General features: G+C 35.9%; 1 protein-coding gene across 2 annotated transcripts in view; it reads right to left on the bottom strand.

Annotated features, from left to right (window-relative positions):
* LOC150083222 (charged multivesicular body protein 7) overlaps positions 1–21,195 on the bottom strand; it is a 266,289-nt gene that overhangs the window by 206,984 nt on the left and 38,110 nt on the right. For both annotated transcript variants that reach the window (XM_090377112.1, XM_090377114.1), the window contains exon 3: positions 3,364–3,555. In XM_090377112.1, the coding sequence (XP_090233238.1) occupies positions 3,364–3,555 (192 nt within the window). The remainder of the gene's footprint in view (positions 1–3,363; positions 3,556–21,195) is intronic.

Genomic DNA, 21,195 nt, shown 5'->3' with positions numbered 1-21,195 from the left:
CCCACTATGTGTTCAGTGAACAGTGTTCTTATACCCACAACTGATATCCCCATATGCAAAATGTGATAAAAACTAGCCACTTTGCAAATTTCCTCTACTGCATCTTAATGAACTTGTGAACAGAACACATCAGCAGTGACAAAATGATGTGGCTACTTTTTACCAATGGCATAAGAGGATAGCTAGCATTTTAACATTTGTCTCTCCATGCACAGTCATTGTTAAAAAAAATTTTTTAAACTGTAAATGACTTTTTCCTCCCATCAAAGCTGACTTTGTTTCCATGCACATCATATTTTGTAACAAACTTTTTGCAGTCAGCTGCACTCAATGGTAACAGCAAACTGAAGTGCCAAGTTTTCATACTGTGAGATATATTTACTGCCTTATTATTTTTTATTTTAAATCCCTCAAAGTTTGATCCAAAATCATTTCTTTGGCAATATTTTATTAAGAACTCCAATGAAGAAAGTGCAAAATGTAAAAAGCGTGGTCCCGCATTACTGTGCCGAGGCTGGTCCACAGGTGGGCTAATTCAGCATTTACAAAAGAAGCAGTCAACAGGTAAACTGACCGAGTCAACAGGCAGTGGGAATTCATAAGTGCAAAGCACTTGAGGGCAATGAAAACGGACTAAGAACAGAAAACTCTTCTTGTCTAAATAGCAGTCATTCTGGTGTCATGCAAAACTATTGGCCACAACTTTACTCCACATATACTTCCACTTCTGTTAAAACTTGATGGGTCTATTGCCTCCTCAGCTAAAGCTGATTTACTAGCATCCCTACTTTCCTTCTAACTCTCATATTAATGATCCAGTGCTGGAAATAGTAACCACCTCTTACTATTTCCAGCACTGGAATATTGTTCCCACATCTTAACAGTGTCCCCTTCCCCCATAACCTTTCTCAGGCTTCCGACTCCATTCAAAAGAGGGCAGTTAGATTAATTAATGAATCATCTCTTACAAAGTCTTCCAACTCTGTCTCATAGATCTTCTATTTCTGTTGTATGTCTTTTCTACATATACTTCCATGGGCACTGTTCTTCTGAATTAGCAGCTATAATTGTCCTCTCTCTTCCAAACCAGTCCAAACATGTTCCACCGCCAGTGAGCATCCATCTACGGTCCAAATTTAAACTCACAGAAGCAACTTTTCTTCTTCCTCATTTATCCCCTCAACTTCCGTTTTCTGGAACACCTTCCTTCACAGGTATTTCCTGAATATTACAATCTATAGAAATTCAAGTCTAATGTCAACAAGTATCTTCTGTCTTCTCAACCTTTAATCCATGTGGTATTAAGTACTATAGATTCTAATACCTTTCTTGTTTGGATTTTCATTAAAATAAAAAAGATAACTAGCTATTAAAATTCACAAGCAGTAGGTAAGTAACCTTTATATTTCAACCTAAGTTGTTTTCTGTGAGAAAGTTGTGCTGGTTCTTTTTCTGTAGGTTACTGCAGCATTTCAAGCGCATTTTTGCAGCCCACTGCATTTATCAGATAGACAAGTGATTACAATTAAAAAATCATATTTTTTCAACTGTAGGTGGTAGATGACTTTCATCAACCCGTGAAATACCACCACTTTGCTTATTGGAGGCTTGAAGTGGTGAAACCCATGTTTAGTCTCTAGAGCAAAGTTTCCGGCATCCCCCTCCCCCCATACTTCTCCTTCAACCCATGCACTGTACTACGTACTATAGGTTTTGATACCTCTCGTGTTTGGGGTTTTCATAAAAAAAAAAACATAAGAGGGAACTTTTCATGAAACATGGCTGTAACACAGACAAAGAAAAAGGCAGCTCTAATAACTAGAATGAAGCAAATCTCACTTTCACATGCAAAACTGCTCTGATTGAAAATAAAAATTGTTTTTAAAAATAGAGGTAAAAAATAAAAACAGTCAATTGCATGGGCAAATATCAAGTATCTAGGTCACATTCAATATTATATTTAGCACTGATAACAGATGTATATTCATTTTAGCAGTGAGATATAGATCTAAAACTTTGATTATGCCTAATTTAAAATTACAGAAACTAAAATTTTTATGGTTGTGGTGCTAAAATAATCCTGAAAGGTAAGTTTAGGATCCAGAGTGACTCAGACAAATTTCAAAGATCTATAAACTAACAGGGCATTGATTACAAATACACAGTGGAAATGGACATCGTTGAGATTAGAACTGAGACCACGTATATTTGTGAAATGAACAAGGAAGTGTTTGGGAGGTTTAGATCTTTTCGCAGCTAAGTTTAGCAATTCTTGGTGTATTCAGTAGTAAGAAATGTGGGGGAACATGCTGTATGAAGTAATGAAATTTTTGAATTGCGTACACATGGTAAGAATATACCCAGCTCCTTGACATAATGTGGCCTCGACATTGCCCCCCCTCCCGCATACACACTACTGGACTCCCTCCAGTCACTATCTGGCAGAGTAGAGGCAATGAGATTATACACTAGCTGATCCAGACGCCTCCTAGAGATATACCGATAGGTTCAATCTGGTTTACTAACAAGCGGCCAGCCTGCAAATGCCGTTTTAAAGCTCTACCCTCAAAATGTAAGGAAGATTGGATCTCGCCATGATGTCATTCATAACCTCGAAATACTTCAATCATATTGCATGATGGAAGAGATGGTGGACGGTTTAACAGCTAGGCTTATCATTAGTGAAAAGAACCCTCATTGGAATAGAAGATCCTTTAAAAGAGTCAAAACAGATCCAGAAATTATTTGTATAACTTTCTTAATTATTCGTATTTGTTGACCTTTTAAATATTGAATATAAGACCCATAAGAGATTAAATACACACCCACTATCAAAAACAGCTGTAACATCATAAAACACAATACATACAGTCCCTCCAGGTTTCAAGTAAAATAGCCACAAGTAGTTAACTACTGCAAACAAGAAATTATTGAATATTTCCTTAAATCACAGAGGCTGGAATTAAGACATATAAAAAGAATTTGCATATCCAGAGGTTTAAACATAATTTTCTCTAGAATTTTTAATAGGGAAGGTGGGGGGACAAACTGAAATGGACTGTGAATCATTAACATGCTTTGTTTTATTGACCTTAGGAACTGGAATAGTCCTAAAGATTAAGAGAATACTGGTAAGAACAAGTATTTCATTATAAATAAATTACATGGAGAAATCAAAATTACATAAGTTTCTAATATAAACTCTGACTGTAACCAATATGTGAGAGGAGTGATAAATGCATACAAAAATATGGTATTTTCAAAAATTTCCATTCAGAAAAATTATTTTAATGAAATTTTTGATTACATTTGATTTTTACTAAAAAAAAAAAAAGGTAGTATCATCTATATATACATGATTACCTGTTTAGTGCCATCTCCACCAATTAGTAGGTGCTTTTCTTTTTCAAGGTGTTGCAACACAAATTCAAATGTGTAGTAATCATTACATATATCCTTACATTGTTGCCAGAGCTCATTCATGTCGATGGCACAATCAGACCACTGAAAGCGTGCTTGTTCTTCATGTCTCTTAATGATACAATCTCCCATTTCCTACAAACAAAAAAAAAAAAAAAACTTTACTTTTAAAAAAAAAGTAACATTCAAAAGTAATTTGAAAGCTGCTTCAAAACCCACATATCTATTTACAGTGGACCTATATTTCATTTCAACATAACCTTGGGTCCATCTTGTTTCAAAACTCAAAATACTTTGAGGGAAGGGCAATAGAGTGCATTGCAATCAGGGTGCATGTGTACAAATATACTGCAAATTTCATTTGGATCAAACTTGTAAACAATTAAGTTATAAACATGCAAGGTTAAATTCAAATGATGGCCATATTATTTCAAAATGATGGATAAAATTAATCCACTATGGGGCTTTGAGTAGCAAGGTGGGGAGAAGAGTTATGTCTGTGATAAATTTGGTTTCTATCATCTTACAAAAAGAAGCATTGCTGTAGCAGGGTCACAGAACTCATGACAACTTTATATGGCAACAAATGTTTGGAAAGGAGTCAAAAAAAAATGTGATAATTTTTGGAATTCTTCATTTCAACTGGAATACGTGGTTAATGTTATCAAGAGGACATACAGATAGAAGAGATCTGCCATTTCCACTGCAAGGTCATTTGGTATAAGTATAGGAATTAAATGTTGGAAGGTATAAAAGACTAATGTGCTTTCTACAATACACATATCAGCAGCTTCTAAGTGAATCTGAAGAGGAATATGGCAGGGGGGGGTATACCTAATATCACTAAACCTCTATGTGCAGAGTTTGCCTTTCCTATACAGGGTGTACAAGGAGGAACCTGCCAAACTTCAGGAGTAGATTCCATGAATGAATTTAAGCAGAAAACTTCACATCAACATGAATCTGTTTCTGAATCAGATTCAAATATCTAAACCTTGGTTTTCCAATAAATATGCTAAGGCTGTTCAAGAGAAGAATGTTGCATATCGTAATTGGCTTGTTTCTAATTCTCCAGTTTCATTTTCTGCCTACACCAAAGCTCGCAACAATTGTAAAGCAGTTATTAATCAGTCCAAACTAGAGTTTGAACAAGCTAAGAGTAGAAAACTTGCTTCTTGCCCTAATGGTGGTCGAGCATTCTGGTCTCTTGCCAAAGCTATTGGCCGCAACTTTTGCCCATCGCTGCTCCCACCTCTGTCCAAACCAGATGGGTCTGTTGTCACTTCAGCCACGGATAAACCTGACCTGCTAGCATCCCATTTTTCTTCCAACTCATATATTAATGATCTTGGTAAAACACCTCCTACCATTCCCAACACGCTCCATTCAATGCTTCCTGTGGTCTTCCCTCAAAAGGATGTCAGAAGGATTTTGATGAATCTTGATGCTAAGAAAGCTCCAGGTCCCAATGGTATTTCTCCACTTGTTCTCAAAACCTGTGCTCCTGAACTTACTCCTATTCTTTGCCGCCTTTTTTCACTTTCATATTCCAAAGGTGTTTTTCCTTCTGCTTGGAAATTTGCTCATATCCAGCCAGTTCCTAAAAAGGGTGACAAATCCCTCCAATCCAATTACTTCTACTCTTTCTAAAGTAATAGAGAAATCAATTAACCGCCAACTCTTAAACCACCTAGAAACCTTCTGTCTGATCAACGATCGCCAGTATGGATTCCGTCAGTGTCGATCCACTGGTGATATTCTGGCTTATGTTACCCATTTATGGACTAATTCAATGGAAAGGTTCGGTGAAACACAAGTAGTTGCTCTTGACATCTCAAAGGCTTTCGATCGTGTTTGGCGTAAAGGTCTTCTAAACAAACTTCCATCTTATGGTTTGCCAACTGTTTTTTGTAATTGGTTATCCAGTTTTCTCTCTGATCGCTCACTGAGGGTGATGGTAGTTGGCTCTGTCTTCTAACTTGTCCACTAATGCCGGTGTCCCCCAAGGTTCAGTTCTTTCCCCCACTCTTTTCCTCTTGTTTATTAATGACCTTCTTCCATTGACTGGAAATCCTATCCATAGTTTTGCTGATGATAACACATTGCATTCCACTTTCCATTTTGAGAAACCTTGTCCTGCTCAATCAGCTTCAATTTCTCGAAAATCTGCTACCAATTCCTTAAACACCGATCTTCAGGTAATTCTCCAGTGGGGGCAAAGACAACTTAGTTGATTTCAACTCTTCTAAAACTCAGTCTTGTCTTATATCTCACAAAGAGGATTCTTCTGCTCCTATGCTTATCTTTAGTGACACTCCGATTTCTAGGCAAAATGACATATCTCTTTTGGGGATTAGCCTGACTTCTAATCTCTCTTGGCACAAGCACATTACAAATATTGCTTCCTCTGCATCTAAAAAACTTGGTTTTCTCTTTTGCTCTCGGCATTACTTTTCTTCTAAACAGCTGCTCTCTGTATAAATCACAAATCCGCCCAGCCATGGTATATTGTTCCCACATCTGGGGTGGTGCCCCCAAAACCTCTCTCAGGCTTCTTGATTCCATTCAGAAGAGGGCAGTTAGGTTAATTAATGATTCATCTCTAACAGAGTCTCTCCACTCGCTCTCTCATAGACGTACTGTTTCTGCTGCATGCCCCTTCTACAGATACTTCCATGGGCACTGTTCTTCTGAATTGGCTTCTATAATTCCCACTCTCTCTTTCAAAACAGTCTGAACATGTGCCGCCACCAGCCATTTACTGTCCAACTTCGAACTGACTGAACCAACTTTTCATGTTCCTCATTTATTCATTCAACTGCCGTTTTCTGGAACAACCTTCCTTCATACGTATTTCCTGAAAATTACAATCTACAAAAGTTCAAGTCCAATGTCAACAAATATCTTCTTTCGTCTTCTCAACCTCCACCCAAGCACGGTACTAAGTACTATAGGTTCTAATACCTCTCGTGTTTGGGGTTTACATAAAAAAAAAAAAAAAAAAAAAAAAGAATGGTAACAGAGAGCTATTTGAATTTTAAAACTGACTATAGAGTTCTGGACGGTAAATAAGAATAAGCAAACATGTAGCAAGTATGAATAAACTAAGTATGTGTCTGCGTGTTCTTATTTATTATTTTTATTACTTTTTACCAATCAAACCTCCACAGCCAATTATAAAATACAAACAGCCATACTCTGCCATTCAGAATCAGACCCATTTTGATATAAACTTTTTTTTTTCCATATTATATAAGTCTTGGTACGGACAAGCCACAGATTCCATTTGAGAATGAGAAAACTTCAGTATTAAAATAACAAAAGTTAAATGTAGGCAAAACTCGCTTGTTAGCTGCCATGAACAGTTATTTTGGAAAGTTTAAGATTAAAAGATCCCATTAAGAATGCATTTTTGGCTCAGATTATTAATATAGTATATGAAACTTCTTCAGAGTACCATAAGACAAGTAAGGTTAGATATAACAAATTTATTAAGATTTCTGTTTATACTCCAGGACGACCAAACGGTCAGAGGAGTTCACAAGATAGACAGAATACAAGCGGCAGCACCGTATTCAGCAGTCACGGGCTTGAACCCCGGTCACTCAAGGCACGTGTACTTATACACCTGCACGCCTGACCACTAGGCTAAGGCGGCCTGAATTTATTAAGAACATACAACATAGCCTAAATGGACCTAAGATTAAAGCACTCGGAAATTGATATTACCAATATAAACTTATTTTTTTCTTTTTAAATCACTCAAGGAATCAGCCACTAAAGTTTGGCATATGCCTTCCTTGAGGAATCTGCCAAACATTATAGATTATAAAATTTTTCATGGGAGAAGGGAATACCTGGTAATGCTTTACATTACATTACCAGATTCTTTGATAAAAGATTTGCAAATATCAAGAATTTCAATACCAATTCCAAATATCAAGAATGGTTGCAAAAAATTATTTTTATTTCATATACTTGGTCATATACTTTTTCAGAAAGGCTTTTGATACTATTGCACATAAAAGACTGCTGTACAAACTGGAGCAATGTGGCATTAAGAGCAAGTTACTAATATGGATAAAGGGATGATTAAGTGAAAGAAAAAAGAGTGGTTATCAAACTTAAAAAAATCGTGGAAATGTATTTTGCAACCCATAGGAATAAATGGAGGTATCATGAAAATATCGTAATGTGAAAACCATGTAATAATTTTTTTTTTTTTTTTTTTTTTTGTAATTCATTCCAAGTCCTTGGAAATTGAAAATTTCGCTATATTACTAAGCTATTTATCTCTCTAAAATGTCATATTTATAATGTAAATTGCACTACCTTGCACTTTCTGGTTTATTGGGCTTTTCTGTTAGTGCATCTAATTATAAACGGGTAGTAAACTCAATCTTATTGCATTTGCGATAATACCAATAACTGCAATTGTGAGTTTTTACACTAATATGGTGAAATGTGTTCCCCTTAACTGAAATCTTCAATTAAAAAAAAAAAAAAAATTTTTTTTTCAGAAACTTCATTCCTATTTATGTATTACAATGACGAAGGGAAAGCAACCAACGAAAAGTCAAGTAGTGGTAATGCCAGGAAACAAAACAAAATTGATTTAGAAATGAAGATGAAAATGATTAAGAAGTACGAAGCAGGACAAAGTTTGTCATCTATTGCAACAGAATTAGATCTCGCTGCTTCAACATTGAATACCGTACTATTTTAAGAGACAGTGCACGCATAAAAGAACATGTTAAAGGATCAACGCATTTAAGATCAACAGTGATCACAAAACAGCGTTCAGGTGCTATATTGAAGATGGAAAAGCTATTAATAATATGGATGGAAAATCAGATTCAGAAGAGTGCCCCTGAATCTAATGACCATTCAAGCAAAAGCAACAAGTACAGTAGACTCTCGATTTTCCGGACAGATGGTAAAAAATAAAACCCAGATAATCGATTTCACGGTTAATCCAAAAATACAGAAGTCATAGACATACCTAATAGTAACGTAAGACGTAACTTCTTACTTCATCGAGTTTTACTTAACTCGGGAATGACTAGTAACATATTGCTACTATATTATTATTGACAAATATGAATTCAGCGCAATACTTGTTAATGTTTGACCATTTTCATACATTCCTATTAGTTTAATTTTCTGATCCAAATCGATCACTTTCTTTTTCTTGGTACATTTATTAAGTACAGCTGTAATTATTCCCTTAGTCGGCACCATGATAACGGTCAAAATGAAATTTTCTGTAAAGAACTTCACACGGTTAAGGCGAAAATTCACTATTATCACCCAACGCAAGCTCACATTTTACTAAAGCACATTACTGGAGGTCCCTGCCATAAAACAAAAACAATTTGCACTTCCCAGGCTTTTTTGTTCGTGCATCTAATTATAAACAGGTATTAAACTCTTATCATATTGTGTTTGCATTAATACCTATAGCTTCAATTGTGTGGGTTTTTACGGTATTATGTTGAAGTGTGCGATCCCTTCACAACAAATCTTCAGTCATAAAAAAAACCATAAATAAATTGTAACAATCTTCTATTCTTTCCTATTTTTTTGCTTGTTACTCCGTATCTCACTTGTGCAATTTTTGCATGCCATGATCGTCGTTATTGATTACTTTTTTTTTTTTTTTGTTTTAAATTTTACAATTCTACAAAAAAAAAAAATTTGAGTGAAAAAAAATTTACGTAAATCCATAGTTGCGTAAGACTTACTGTATTTAAAAATGTTCAGCAACCTATGTAACAAATATGGCGATAGATAAAAAAAACTTACCACATACTACTCGTGTGTCCAATACGATGCTCCGCTTTATTTTTTGCGATGTCGATTTTAAATCTAATAGCTTCCCCTTATTTTTTACAATGTCGCGAATGGTTTGGTCACCAACATTATAATGGTTCATTAGAGATTTAACGGATGCACCATTTTCAAACTTTTGAATAATTTCAAGTCTTTGTTTAACCGAAAGCGCAACTCTTTTGCGTTTATCCATCATTTTCGCGATTTCTAAAAAAAAATATATATATATATATATATTTACAATGCAAAAAAATTTCGACATCCCTGACATAAATTTGTCTTTTTGCGGTGCGACCGAACACAACAATCGACTCAACGCATTAAAACAAATTAAACATTTCTATTTTTTTTTTTTTTTGTTTTGAGCGGCAGGTTCTAGTTATAACTTGAATTTTATGATTTTTGGTTGATTTTTTTTATTTGGAGTCTTGAAGTGTCCCAGTTAATTGAGAGTCTGCTGTATTTATATAGATATTAAGGATAAGTACAGCAAACCCCAACTCAAGTTCGTGTAAAGCAACAGGTGATTTAATAGGTTCAAGCATCAAGCTGGTTACAACGTTAAAGTATGCGGTGAGGTTACCAGTGCTGATTCTGCAGCTGCAGAGAAATTTTGTGATGTGTTGGATAAAATTATTGATGAAGGTGGCTATTCAACGCAGCAAATTTTTAACATTGACAAGACTGCTCTGTATTGGAAAAAAAATGCCGGATCGAACATACATTGCCAAAGAGGAAAATACAATGCCGGGTTTCAAGGTGTCAAAAGATAGGACCACGCTCTTTCTTGGGGCTATTGCAGTAGGAGATTACAGATTAAAATCACTGCTTGTGTACCATTCTGGAAATGCTCGTGCATTTAAGGGCAGGAATAAAGCCATCCTACCTGTGCATTTCTGGTCGAACCAGAGAGCATGGATAACAATATCTCTCTTTGAGGACTGGTTTAAATGCTGCTTCATTCCAGAGGTTGAAAATTATTGTAAAGACAACAACGTTCCTTTCAACATTTTGCTTCTATTACATAATGCTCCTGGACATCCTACACATCTAGATGATTTCAACTCTAACGTGAGAGTCATATTTCTACCGCCAAACATGACTTCACTCATCCAACCTATGGATCAGTCTGCTATTTTGAATTTAAAAGCATACTATTTATGCACAAAATTTGCTCAGACATTGTTTGCAGTAGACGATGAGAAAAATTTTACGTTAAGAGGCTTTTGGAAATCTTACAATATTTACCACGCCATCTTAAACATTAATAAGGCCTGGGTAGAAATCACTAAAAGTTGTTTAAATGGCGCGTGAAAGAAAATATGCCCACAACACGTAAAAGGCTTCAGAGGTTTTGAAAAAGACGAATCGTACGAAGAAGTTACGGATAAGATTGTAAAGGTTGCAGAGCTATTTCAGTTGGAGGTTGATGCCAAAGACGTGGAGGAGTTAAAAGAGGAAGAAGAGAAGGAAGAAAATGCTGACGAAGCTCAAGATGAACCAAATGAGGAGCCAAGACGCTTCATCACCAGAGAGATGCCAATGGCATTTCATGAAATTGCATCGGCAATGGCCAGGTTTAAGAAGATGGATCCTAACAGCGAACGATTCTTAAAGGTTAACAGAGGGGTGAATGATATGCTTGTTTGCTACAAAGAAATCTACAATGAAAAGAAAAAAAGCCACCATCCAGTCATCCATTAATATGTTCTTTCGTAAGATTGTGTGGCCAATCCCTTATAAATCACCACAGCCCTCAACCTCCGCAGTGGCATACTTATCAGCTGATGACATCGATTCTGGCAATGATGCTTGAGAGGTAAAACTTACTGCCGTTATGCTTGTCTTCTCGTTTTTTGTAATTTTATAATTTTGAATTTTTTTTTTAAATTGCATGCTTTTGTAATTTTACCTGCACATGAGATAAAAAATTGAAAAAATACAATAAATAATTCTATTTACATGTTCATCGAACATTTCTTTTTTGATTCAATCAATTCAGCGAGCACAGTTGTGAGTGCTGCACAAGCATGGGGGAAATTTCAACTTATGTAAAATCCGACTTACGTAGCGTTCCGTGGAACGCAACCCTTATGAAAGTCGGGGAGTTCCTGTATTTATTAATGATACTAATGAGGCTATATTAGGCTTAGTGTCTAAGTTTCCAGATGATACAAAGTTTGGCAGGATGGTTAACGACAGTAATCATGGTAAGTTACCACAACAAGATTTAGGAAAATTTAGTCAATGGGCTGACAAATGCAGTTGAAGTTTAACATTGACAAAAATCAAGTAATCCGAGAGTAACTTATCAACTGTGTGGTACTATACTCGGGGTAGTGGAAAATGAAAACAAACTGGAGGTAATTGTGCAGTGAGATATGAAATTTTCTAAGCATTGCAGACATGCTATCGGGACAGCTCACGGGGTTTTGTCAATGATATACAGAAACTTTGTTAGCAGGGATAAAGAGGTGATTATCCCCTTGTACAAAGCCATGGTTAGGCCACATCTTCAGTACTACACAGGTCTGGAGGCCTCACTTTAGGAAGGATTTAGATCTGATGGAATGGGCACAGAGAAGGACAACAAGATTGGTGAAGGGAACAAAAGGGGGTGCTCTTACTTAGAAATGCTTCATTTCTGCAAACCGTAGTGCCTAGAGACTAGGCACCTATAGAGAAATCTGACGTGTTTAAGGCCTTTAATGGATTGAGTAAGTTAAATGTTAATGGCATTCTTCCTCTTGCTTGAGACTACACATCAGGGAACATAAATTAAGTTGAGAAAGGATGGTTGCAGGACAGAAGTGCAGAAGTTTGCCATCATCTAGTGCAGCGTTTCTCAAACTGTGTTCCGTGAGATGTGAACAATACCGTAAAAAATTGTAATTAATAATTAAACAAAATAAATAAAATAAATAAATTTTGCAAATTTGTAGCGTACACCACTTTCGTATCATTATAATTATTTAACTTTTTTTTTTTTTTTTTTTTTTTGTTATTAATATACTGGCCTAGACTAATAATCAAATAGGCCTTGGAAAACTATTTTGGCAGGCTTTGAATAGAGAAGTACATAGAGGTAATGACATCTAAGAAAAAGTAGCAATGTAATGATCTAATATGCCACTTGCAAGCAATTTAGCCTGGAGTACAGAGGTTGATGGAGAGGGAGGAGCGAACCAAAATCATAACTAAAATCACTTCCCTGTATAAATTTTTTTGATAATTATCAGTACAGTAAACCCCCGCGAATAGCGGGGGTTACGTTCCTGAGAAATGCCGCGAATACCAAAAACGCGAATACTGAGTTATGGCTCCCATAGTAATAAAGGGATTCCGTTCCAAAGTATGAAATATATAAGAAAAACTAGTCTAAAATTTTGTCTATGTATGTATTATATGTACCTTCATAATATGACTATGTACATAGACAGTACATAGTGAAATGCAAGCATATGGCATCGAAATGAAAATAAGAAACAATTTAATATTAAATGTAATATTTATTAGAAGTTTCAAACAAATCTTTCAAACCAGCGCCTTTGCTAACTAAAAAACTTATCCCGCCAGTGCTACCACCAGTTTCGCTAAAGTGTTGATAAAGGAGTTTTCTTCAAATAGGCCTCTGGGGTTGGGTATATTCATACTATGATTTTTAGTGTTTCTCACCAACCATTGAAGTAAAACAAAAACCAAAATCTTAAAAAGCTTTATATTTAAATTTACAATAAATTTACAGTAGATCAAACAAAATAAATGTGATTATACAAATAAAATGTTACTGATAATAAAATACTGAATTAAGATAGAATAAAACAAATGTAGTTTACAGTGAGTGTACAAATAAAATGATAATAAAATACTGAATTAAAATGCAATAAAATATACTAGATTAAAAGCGCTAAAAAACTGAAGCTTTCAAAGGCTTCTGCCTTCTTCTTCAACAGTAATTCCATAAATTATATTAATTATATTAATATAATTTATATAATATTAAATTCAATATTTAATAAATAAATTTAATCTTACATTACGACTAAATTAAATAATTAAGATTAATTAAAAAAAAATTATAAACCAATCTCGGAAAGCAGAAACATCCATCCAGGCATTTTTATGATTTTTATACAAAACAGGAAAATTAGAAAGATTTTTAAATGCTCTCAGTTTTTTTGACTTACCAATAATGAGCATGGACAATCTGTGCATCTCAGTGGCATTCGCGCACACACAACAACTAACTCACTCTTTTCTCATCTTAAAACTTGGTGCAGGCATTTCTCTTTTAGTGGCTAGCGTTTTCTCGGTAATGCATTCCATGATAAGTCCATCTCATCAACAGACTTTTTCTTTCTCGTAATTTGCTTAATTGAAGCAAACTTATTTTTAAAGGGCACTGCTGCTGATTCGTCTGCAGAAAATTTATCGTCTTGAATATCTAGTTCACGTATACCGTGTCTCATTTTAAAGTATTTCAGCCAACATGTGCTTGCCTTAAAACCTTCATTACCTATTAATTTTCGATTAAAATCCAATGCTTTTTCACATAACATTGGGCCAGACACTGGTCCACCTAAACTTCACTCTGAAGAAAACAAAAAAATAAAGTGAGTGCACTCTCTAAAGCGGAATTTTCAGGTTTTGACATCGGAATTTTCCTACTAGATCCTCCTTCACTATCCATGATCGACACAAATTCTGTTAGAATTTGTTGGAATTTTTCTTGACATCATAAATTGTTGAAGTCTCCACATTAAACTCTTTAGAGAAATTTGCTAAATTTTCACTTTTTTTTAATTCTATTAATAATTTCAATTTTTTGTTGCAATGTTAAAGCGACGTGTTTTCTTTTTATTCACATTTTACTGTAAAAAATTGAGAAAAATAATAAATCACAGTTTCGGGCCAATATTATTCTTACCGAATCTGAAATTCACTCATGGTTTCTGAGAAAACCCAGTAGCCTCTGTGATATTTTTCTAAAGCACATTTCTGAAGGTAACAGAATTGTAAATGTCACAACCAAAAAACAATAAAAAACAATTTGCAGTTTTCAGTTTATTGGGCTTTTTGTTTGTACAATTTGTTATAAACAGGTAGTAAACTCGATCTTTCACTTATTATAATCAAAATTCAATTTGCAAATGTAATCACTATAACCGGGCCGACCGGGCTAGCCGGGTGGGTAAAGCGCCTGCCTGGCAACCCAAAGGTCGTGGGTTCGAATCCCGCCTCGGGCTTGGATCAAAGTACTGCAAAAACCTTGGGAGGTGCATTATGGCCACAGAAGCCGATGCGCCAATAACTACCAAAGGGGGGGGGGAAACTATAACCGGAGCTAACTGTAATACCGTTAATAAAAAAAAAAGACCAGCCTTTCTAATTATTCTGGATAACTGACGTTCTACTGTATTTTTAAAAAATGTAAACTTTAAAAAAACAAAAGTAAGTCATATTTTTATAATTTTAATGAAATCTAAAAAAATAAATCGCTGACATAGATTTGGAATTTGCATTTTTTATATATAGCTTGAAAACAAAAATGGTAACATGAAAATAGAAACTTCCTTTTACATGTAACAAGATATGATTTTTCTTGAATCGCTCAGTGCAGCCTGTGAAATAATCTAACTCTGAATATGCCCCTGTACAGGAAAAGGTTGCACACCACAGGTATAGTGAACCAATCATAAAACGGGGATCCACTGTACTGCAGCACAATTTTTGTATACACACAATAGAGCTTCAGAAAAACAGCATCCTTGGGGACTTAGCATATTCCATATTTTCAAAAAATATAGTCATAACCTTCAGAGTCTTACATAGGTATAACTATCCAAAAAAAAAAATTTTTTTTTGAAAATTCTTATTTTTGCTGAAGGTTATGCCTACAGCCTAATTATTCAGGGGAAATTTGTTATTTTTATTAGTCACCTACATTAAGCTGAATTTTAACCCATACTGCAAAATTGATATAGTGGGTAAAGTACTTGCCTAAGAAATAAAGGTTGAGGGTTCTAATGTTGCATCTGGTATGGTAGATATAAATAGTGCAATATAATTTCAGCAATCCAATCACCATAAAAAAATAAATACAGTCAAAGCTCTTTATAGCAATCCTCTTTCTTTTTAACGTCATAACAATATAATGCCCTATGTTGTTTATTGTTATAACAGCCGGGACACACCACATAGGTATGTCCCAGCTGAATTCCTATGTACCTAAAGCTATTTTACATTTGTTATAATATTATTAAAAGGCAATGAATTCTCTATGATTACCTAAAAATTTCCACTACTATCTTGTGTTTTTTACTTTTTTTTTATTACAATATTTGAATCTCGAAATGAACAAACACTAATTTATTAAAGCAACAGCTGACCATGAGAAATTGCTCGCTGACTTAATACAATTAACTTTGAATAGAAGTTGATTTCATACAGGGCCACTGCAAGTAGGTAGGCAAGATAGGTGTTGCGTATGTGGGTAGCAGTTCAGGAGGGTGCCAAATTTTGACATTGCTTTCCGACTTGTTAGCATTTAGAGTGGCAAATTTTATTTCACCTACTAGTGGCACACTAGGTCTCAATACTACTGATTTCATATACAGCATGTTTGTCAATATAGCTCCTACAAAGCAGTTAGTTATGCCAGTCACAGACATAATTAATATTTCTCAAGTTGTAGAGAATGCTGTGTGTTCTAGGACCAACACCACTAAACAGTTCAGCATTTCTAAGAGTACACTGCTTGCTATTCTGAAAAATCAAAAAAAAAAAAAAAAACATTGAAAGCATAGAGAAATCTGTTGCACTCGGTAGTATCAGAGCAAGAAATACACATTGAAATGTCATACTTGCAATAGCTTATGATGATGTATACAAAAACATTCCTGTTGATGGAAATGTTTTAAAAATTAAGGCTGAATCGTTTGTGCATCATATGAATAATGAAGATTTAAAGTGTTCCAATGGATGGTTCCAGAAATTTAAGACTCATCATAGGCTATCTTTCAAAAGACTTGCAGCAAAAGTGCAGCCACAGACTTTTTTTTTTTTTTTTTTTTTCAGTTTTTTTTTAAGTTGCTATCTGATTCAAACACTATCATTTAAAGGAGGGAAATGTGGTGGGGGGAAAATGACAAACAACCAATTACCAACTCTCCTAACGGCAAACACGTCTCGCATAGAGAAGATTCCTCTCTTAATCACTGGGAAAGTCTAGCAGCACTGACTCTTTAAAGGTTTCAAGACATTGGTAACTATGTATTGAGAAAATAAAAGGCTTGGATGTTATCTAAAATCTATGAAGGATGAATCTGACATTTAGATTGCAAGACAAATGTAGAGAATAGAATAATTTTGCTGTTTGTGGATAACTCTGCCCCTCATCACCTACACTATCACTGTTGAGTACACTGTTGCCAACATAATATGGCATTAGTTCTTCAGAAAATTATTCAGGGTGTAAACCAGTGCTTGAAAAAAACCACTGAAAAATGCAACTAAACAAAATTGTGCTATGTCTCGAAAGCAAAAACACAATGCAAAATCGATGTACTTATGTGTTCAGCATGGGATGAAGTTAACAAAAGAGTGATCAGCAACAGCTTCAAACATGCTGGATTTATTGCCTTGAAAAACGCAAAAATGAAGTTTTGCAAGCTTTTTCCTCTATTAATGACAAAGAATAGTCCGGAACAGTGAAGACATTTTTAAAGATGTGCATCATTGCTGAAACTTACTGAGAAATTTGTTTTGAAACCTAGGCTGAAACAGATGAGAACATTGAGTTTCAGGAGATGCACAAATGAAGATGACCTCATTAAAGATGCAAAGGAACCTGAAATTTGTACAAATGAAGAATAGGAACCTACCATGGTTGAACAGGTAGTTTCACTAAAAGACACTCATCAATGATTAGAACTTATACAAAGTTTTTTTCAAGTTAAAGAGTAGTAAGTTTTTCCAACCTAAATGCTGAAGTGAATTAACAGCTATCATACACTTTCATAATTCTCTAAAAACATGCTCTAAAATCAGTGCATTTTAACAGATTAATTTAAAGTTTGAAACCAATTTCCCTTATCTACGGTTATGTCTTGATATTTACACTACCCTACCATTAATATCCAAACGCCTCTCCAATAATAATAGGTCACATCCTATCCAAGCACCAAGTGTCAGCCAACTATAAATGTGCTGACAGAAAAAGGCCTTCGAGGAGGCAGTAGTACAATTGTGAATGCAATATACCGTGATTGATGGAGTTAGACCTCCAGCATGAAATGATAATAGTGTGCCACATAAGTAGTAGTAGTGGCAAATGATGCAAGAAATTGCATCATTTGCCACTACACATCAGGAAAAAAAAAAAAAATCACTACACATTTCTCCCATATGTACTATCCAAAAATTTGTCTAGTTCTTCCTTGAATTTATTCAAATCATCCACTTCCACAACAACAGATGGAAGCCTGTTCCAACAATCAACCACACACTGGCTAAAGGCAAACTACTGCACATCTATCCTGCAACCATCCTTCCTCAACTTGAATTTATGCCTCATGTGTGTAGTCTCAGCAAGTAGAAGAATGCCATTAACTTTCAGCTTGCTTAATCCATTCAAGGATTTAAACACCTCAATCAGATCTCCAGTATGGTTGCCCTTCTCTGCACCCATTCCAGTAGATCTAAATCCTTCCTAAAGGTCTCCAGACTTGTATACAATACTCAATAAGCAGCCTAATCATGACCTTGTAACAAAGAGATAATCAACTCCTTATCCCTACTAACAAAGTTAGTCTATACAAAGGGTACTAGGAAAGTTTTGCAATACAGCTTTGTTTATTTAATTTTTTCAAAGTAATTTCCTCTACATTCAATACACCTCTCCATCCTCCGAAACCAATCTTTAAACCAGTTCTGCCAAGTTTCACTAGGGAGTAAAGCACACTCGTTGTACCAAGCCCGTAGAAGGTCCTCATCACTGGAAAACCGCCTCCCTTTTAGCTTCATTTTCACATGAGGGAACAGTGCAAAGTCGCAGGGAGTAAGGTCTGGACTGTAGGGAGGATGCTCGAGAAGTTTCAGTCCTGTCGTGGTCAAATATTCGGTGCAGGCTTTGGCGCGGTGAACTATAGCATTATGGTGATGGAGGTACCAGGTGTCCATTCTTGACTTTGGCCGCAGGTTCTTCATAGATCCAATGACTTTAGGCAGGCATTGTTCAGTATACCACTTAGCTGTGACTGTCTTCTGCGTGTCCAAAACGACACGTTCCACAATTCCACTCGATTTGAAAAATACAGCTATCATTTTCTTCTTTACAGATCTGGATTTTCTGACAATTACGGGTGTGTCGTCATCTTCAAAGACCCAAACTTTGTTTTGAGCCTTGGTCGGCAGATCGTAATAGTACAGCCAAGTCTCGTCACCTGTCACGATGTTGTTCACATACTGAGATTGTCCCTTATCAAACTTTTTTAACATCTCCCGGCACCAAGTCACACATCGTGTCATCTGCTCTTCAGTCAGTTGATGCGGCACCCAGAGAGAACAAAGTTTCTTCACGTGCAAATGATCTTGCAGAATCAAACGATTTGCTGGTGCATTTAGGCCCAAAGTATCCTCTATCTGTTGGTAGGTCACTCGCTTGTTTTCGTCAAGCATTTTCCTCACAGCAGTAACGTTTTCTTCCGTAACTGATGTTCGTGGCCTTCCCGGCCTCTCAGAATCCTCCAGAGTGAAATTTCCCCTTTGGAATTCTCTATACCACCTGAATATCGTTGTACGATGTGGACAATCATCATCTAGTGCAAGAGTCATTTCTTCTAAGCACTGGTCTATTGTTAAACCACGCACGAAATTATACCGCAAAACTGTCCTTATCTCATTTCTTGACCACGATGCCATCGCAAGCACTTTACACTCTCACTACTAATGAATAACTGAGCCCATCGACTTGGCGCGGCGGCTACTATGCACGTATGAACATGTCTCAACATGCAGCAACAAGCAGCTTCCTGTGATTCATTGTTGCATCATATTGCAAAACTTTCCTAGTACCCTTTGTATATCATTGACAAAACCCCATGAGCTGTCCTGGCAGCATGCCTGCATTGCTCAGAGAATTTCATATCTGACTGCACAATTACCTCCAGGTTGTTTTCATTTTCCACTACCCTGAATACAGTACCACACAGCTGATAAGTTACTATGGGATTACTGCTACCCATAAGCAGTACCTTGCATTTGTCAATGTTAAACTTCAACTGCCATTCCTCAGTGCACTGACTCAATTTTCCTAGATCTTGTTATTAGCTAACACCAACCTTGGTATTATCTGCAAATTTTGACATTAAGTCTGATATACCTGCATCAATATCATTAATAAATACTGAAAGCAATAATGGGCCTCGATCTCGATCTCTACTTAACCATCTTTTTATTCAAGGCAGTAAGTAATCAGCCTGTAACGTGACATTTCAATGACACTGAAAAATCCTTAAGTCAATGACTGGTGATGTGATCTGCAAATGGAAGAAAACTGGGACTGAAACCCTCACGAAACAAACCGGAAACCTCCAAAGCTTTATTTCAAAATCATGACTGGTGACGTGATCTGCAAATGGAAGAAAACTGGAGCTGAAACCCTCACGAAATAAACCGGAAACCTCCAAAGCTTCATTTCAAAATCACAGACAGAAAAGACACCCATAGTTACACCTATCATATAGTAGTCAAATGGTAACAATAATAAATGACGGTTAACCACATGTAAAGGAAACATTTTTTAAAAAGTTGTAACAAATTCAGTTATCTCACAATTGCTAAGTATAAATATTTAACATACAAGTTTATATGTTAAATATTTGTCCAGTAGTATGCACATTGTACAGCAATGTCAAAACATAAGCAAGGTCCTGTGTGGAGAATGGTGGACCAAGCAAAGGACAGTCCAACAAATGTTCCTTGGTTTGGATGGCACTGGAGCCACATGCTAAAGGACTATCCGATTGGCTCCAGCAAGCCAGATCAAATTTTGATCTTCCAGAAGGGTCTGAAAGCCTGTTCAAACTTTTCCATGTGAGGCAGTCTAAATGAACTCTGGGTGGAAGTGCCTCAGATAGCAGGAGGTTAATAATTCTGCTCAGTTATTGTTTGCCCCGGGTTCCTGCCAGAGTCTTAAAATGGTACAGTCAGTCCTCGTATAACGTGTTTACAGTACACGAATTCAATCATACACGATTTATAAATAGGGGAACGATATCTTATATAACACGACCGAATTCGCTTATGCACGCTCTGCCATTTCTTGTAAACACCTTTGTGTTTACAAGAAATGGCAGTCGGACGCAGAATCACTCCAACCGAACGCAACACGATAGGAATGAAGAGAAGATTCTGAAAATGTATTTTTGTTTTTTATATCAGTGAAGGGGAAACACATTTCACCATAATAACATAAAAACCAACACAATTCCAGCTATCGGTATAATCGCAAATGTGATTAGATCGAGTTTACTACCAGTTTATAATAGATTCCACTAGCAGAAACGCAACTGGAAATTGTTTTTATTGTTTTATGGTAGTAACCCCTAGAAATGTGCTTTAGTAAAATGTGAGGTGTTAATAGTGTATCTCTGCCTTTACGATGTTGTTTATTCAGTTGCTACAGCTTTGTTTATGTGTATCACGCGTGCCTCCTCGTTTTGTAATTGTGCTTTATTCCCTAAAAATGAGTAAAATACTTAAAAGGTGTGAAAAGGAAGCATCCTGGTGAAGACACTGCAGATTCAGAGAAAAAGAAATCGATAAACAGAGGCGGACTGGGTCAAAAATTCTTACCCGGGAAAATTTGTAGTGGCCTCATACTAGTTATGGCCAAATTCACACCGACCTCCGGCCCACCGAGGTTTCTCCGGTAGAGCTTAT

This window comes from Mastigoproctus giganteus, chromosome 7, assembly GCF_048544385.1.
Source record: "Mastigoproctus giganteus isolate SK-2022 chromosome 7, ASM4854438v1, whole genome shotgun sequence".
Classification (NCBI taxonomy): domain Eukaryota; kingdom Metazoa; phylum Arthropoda; class Arachnida; order Uropygi; family Thelyphonidae; genus Mastigoproctus; species Mastigoproctus giganteus.
Note: the sequence above shows the minus strand (reverse complement) of the source record. Positions and strands in the feature narration are given on the sequence as shown.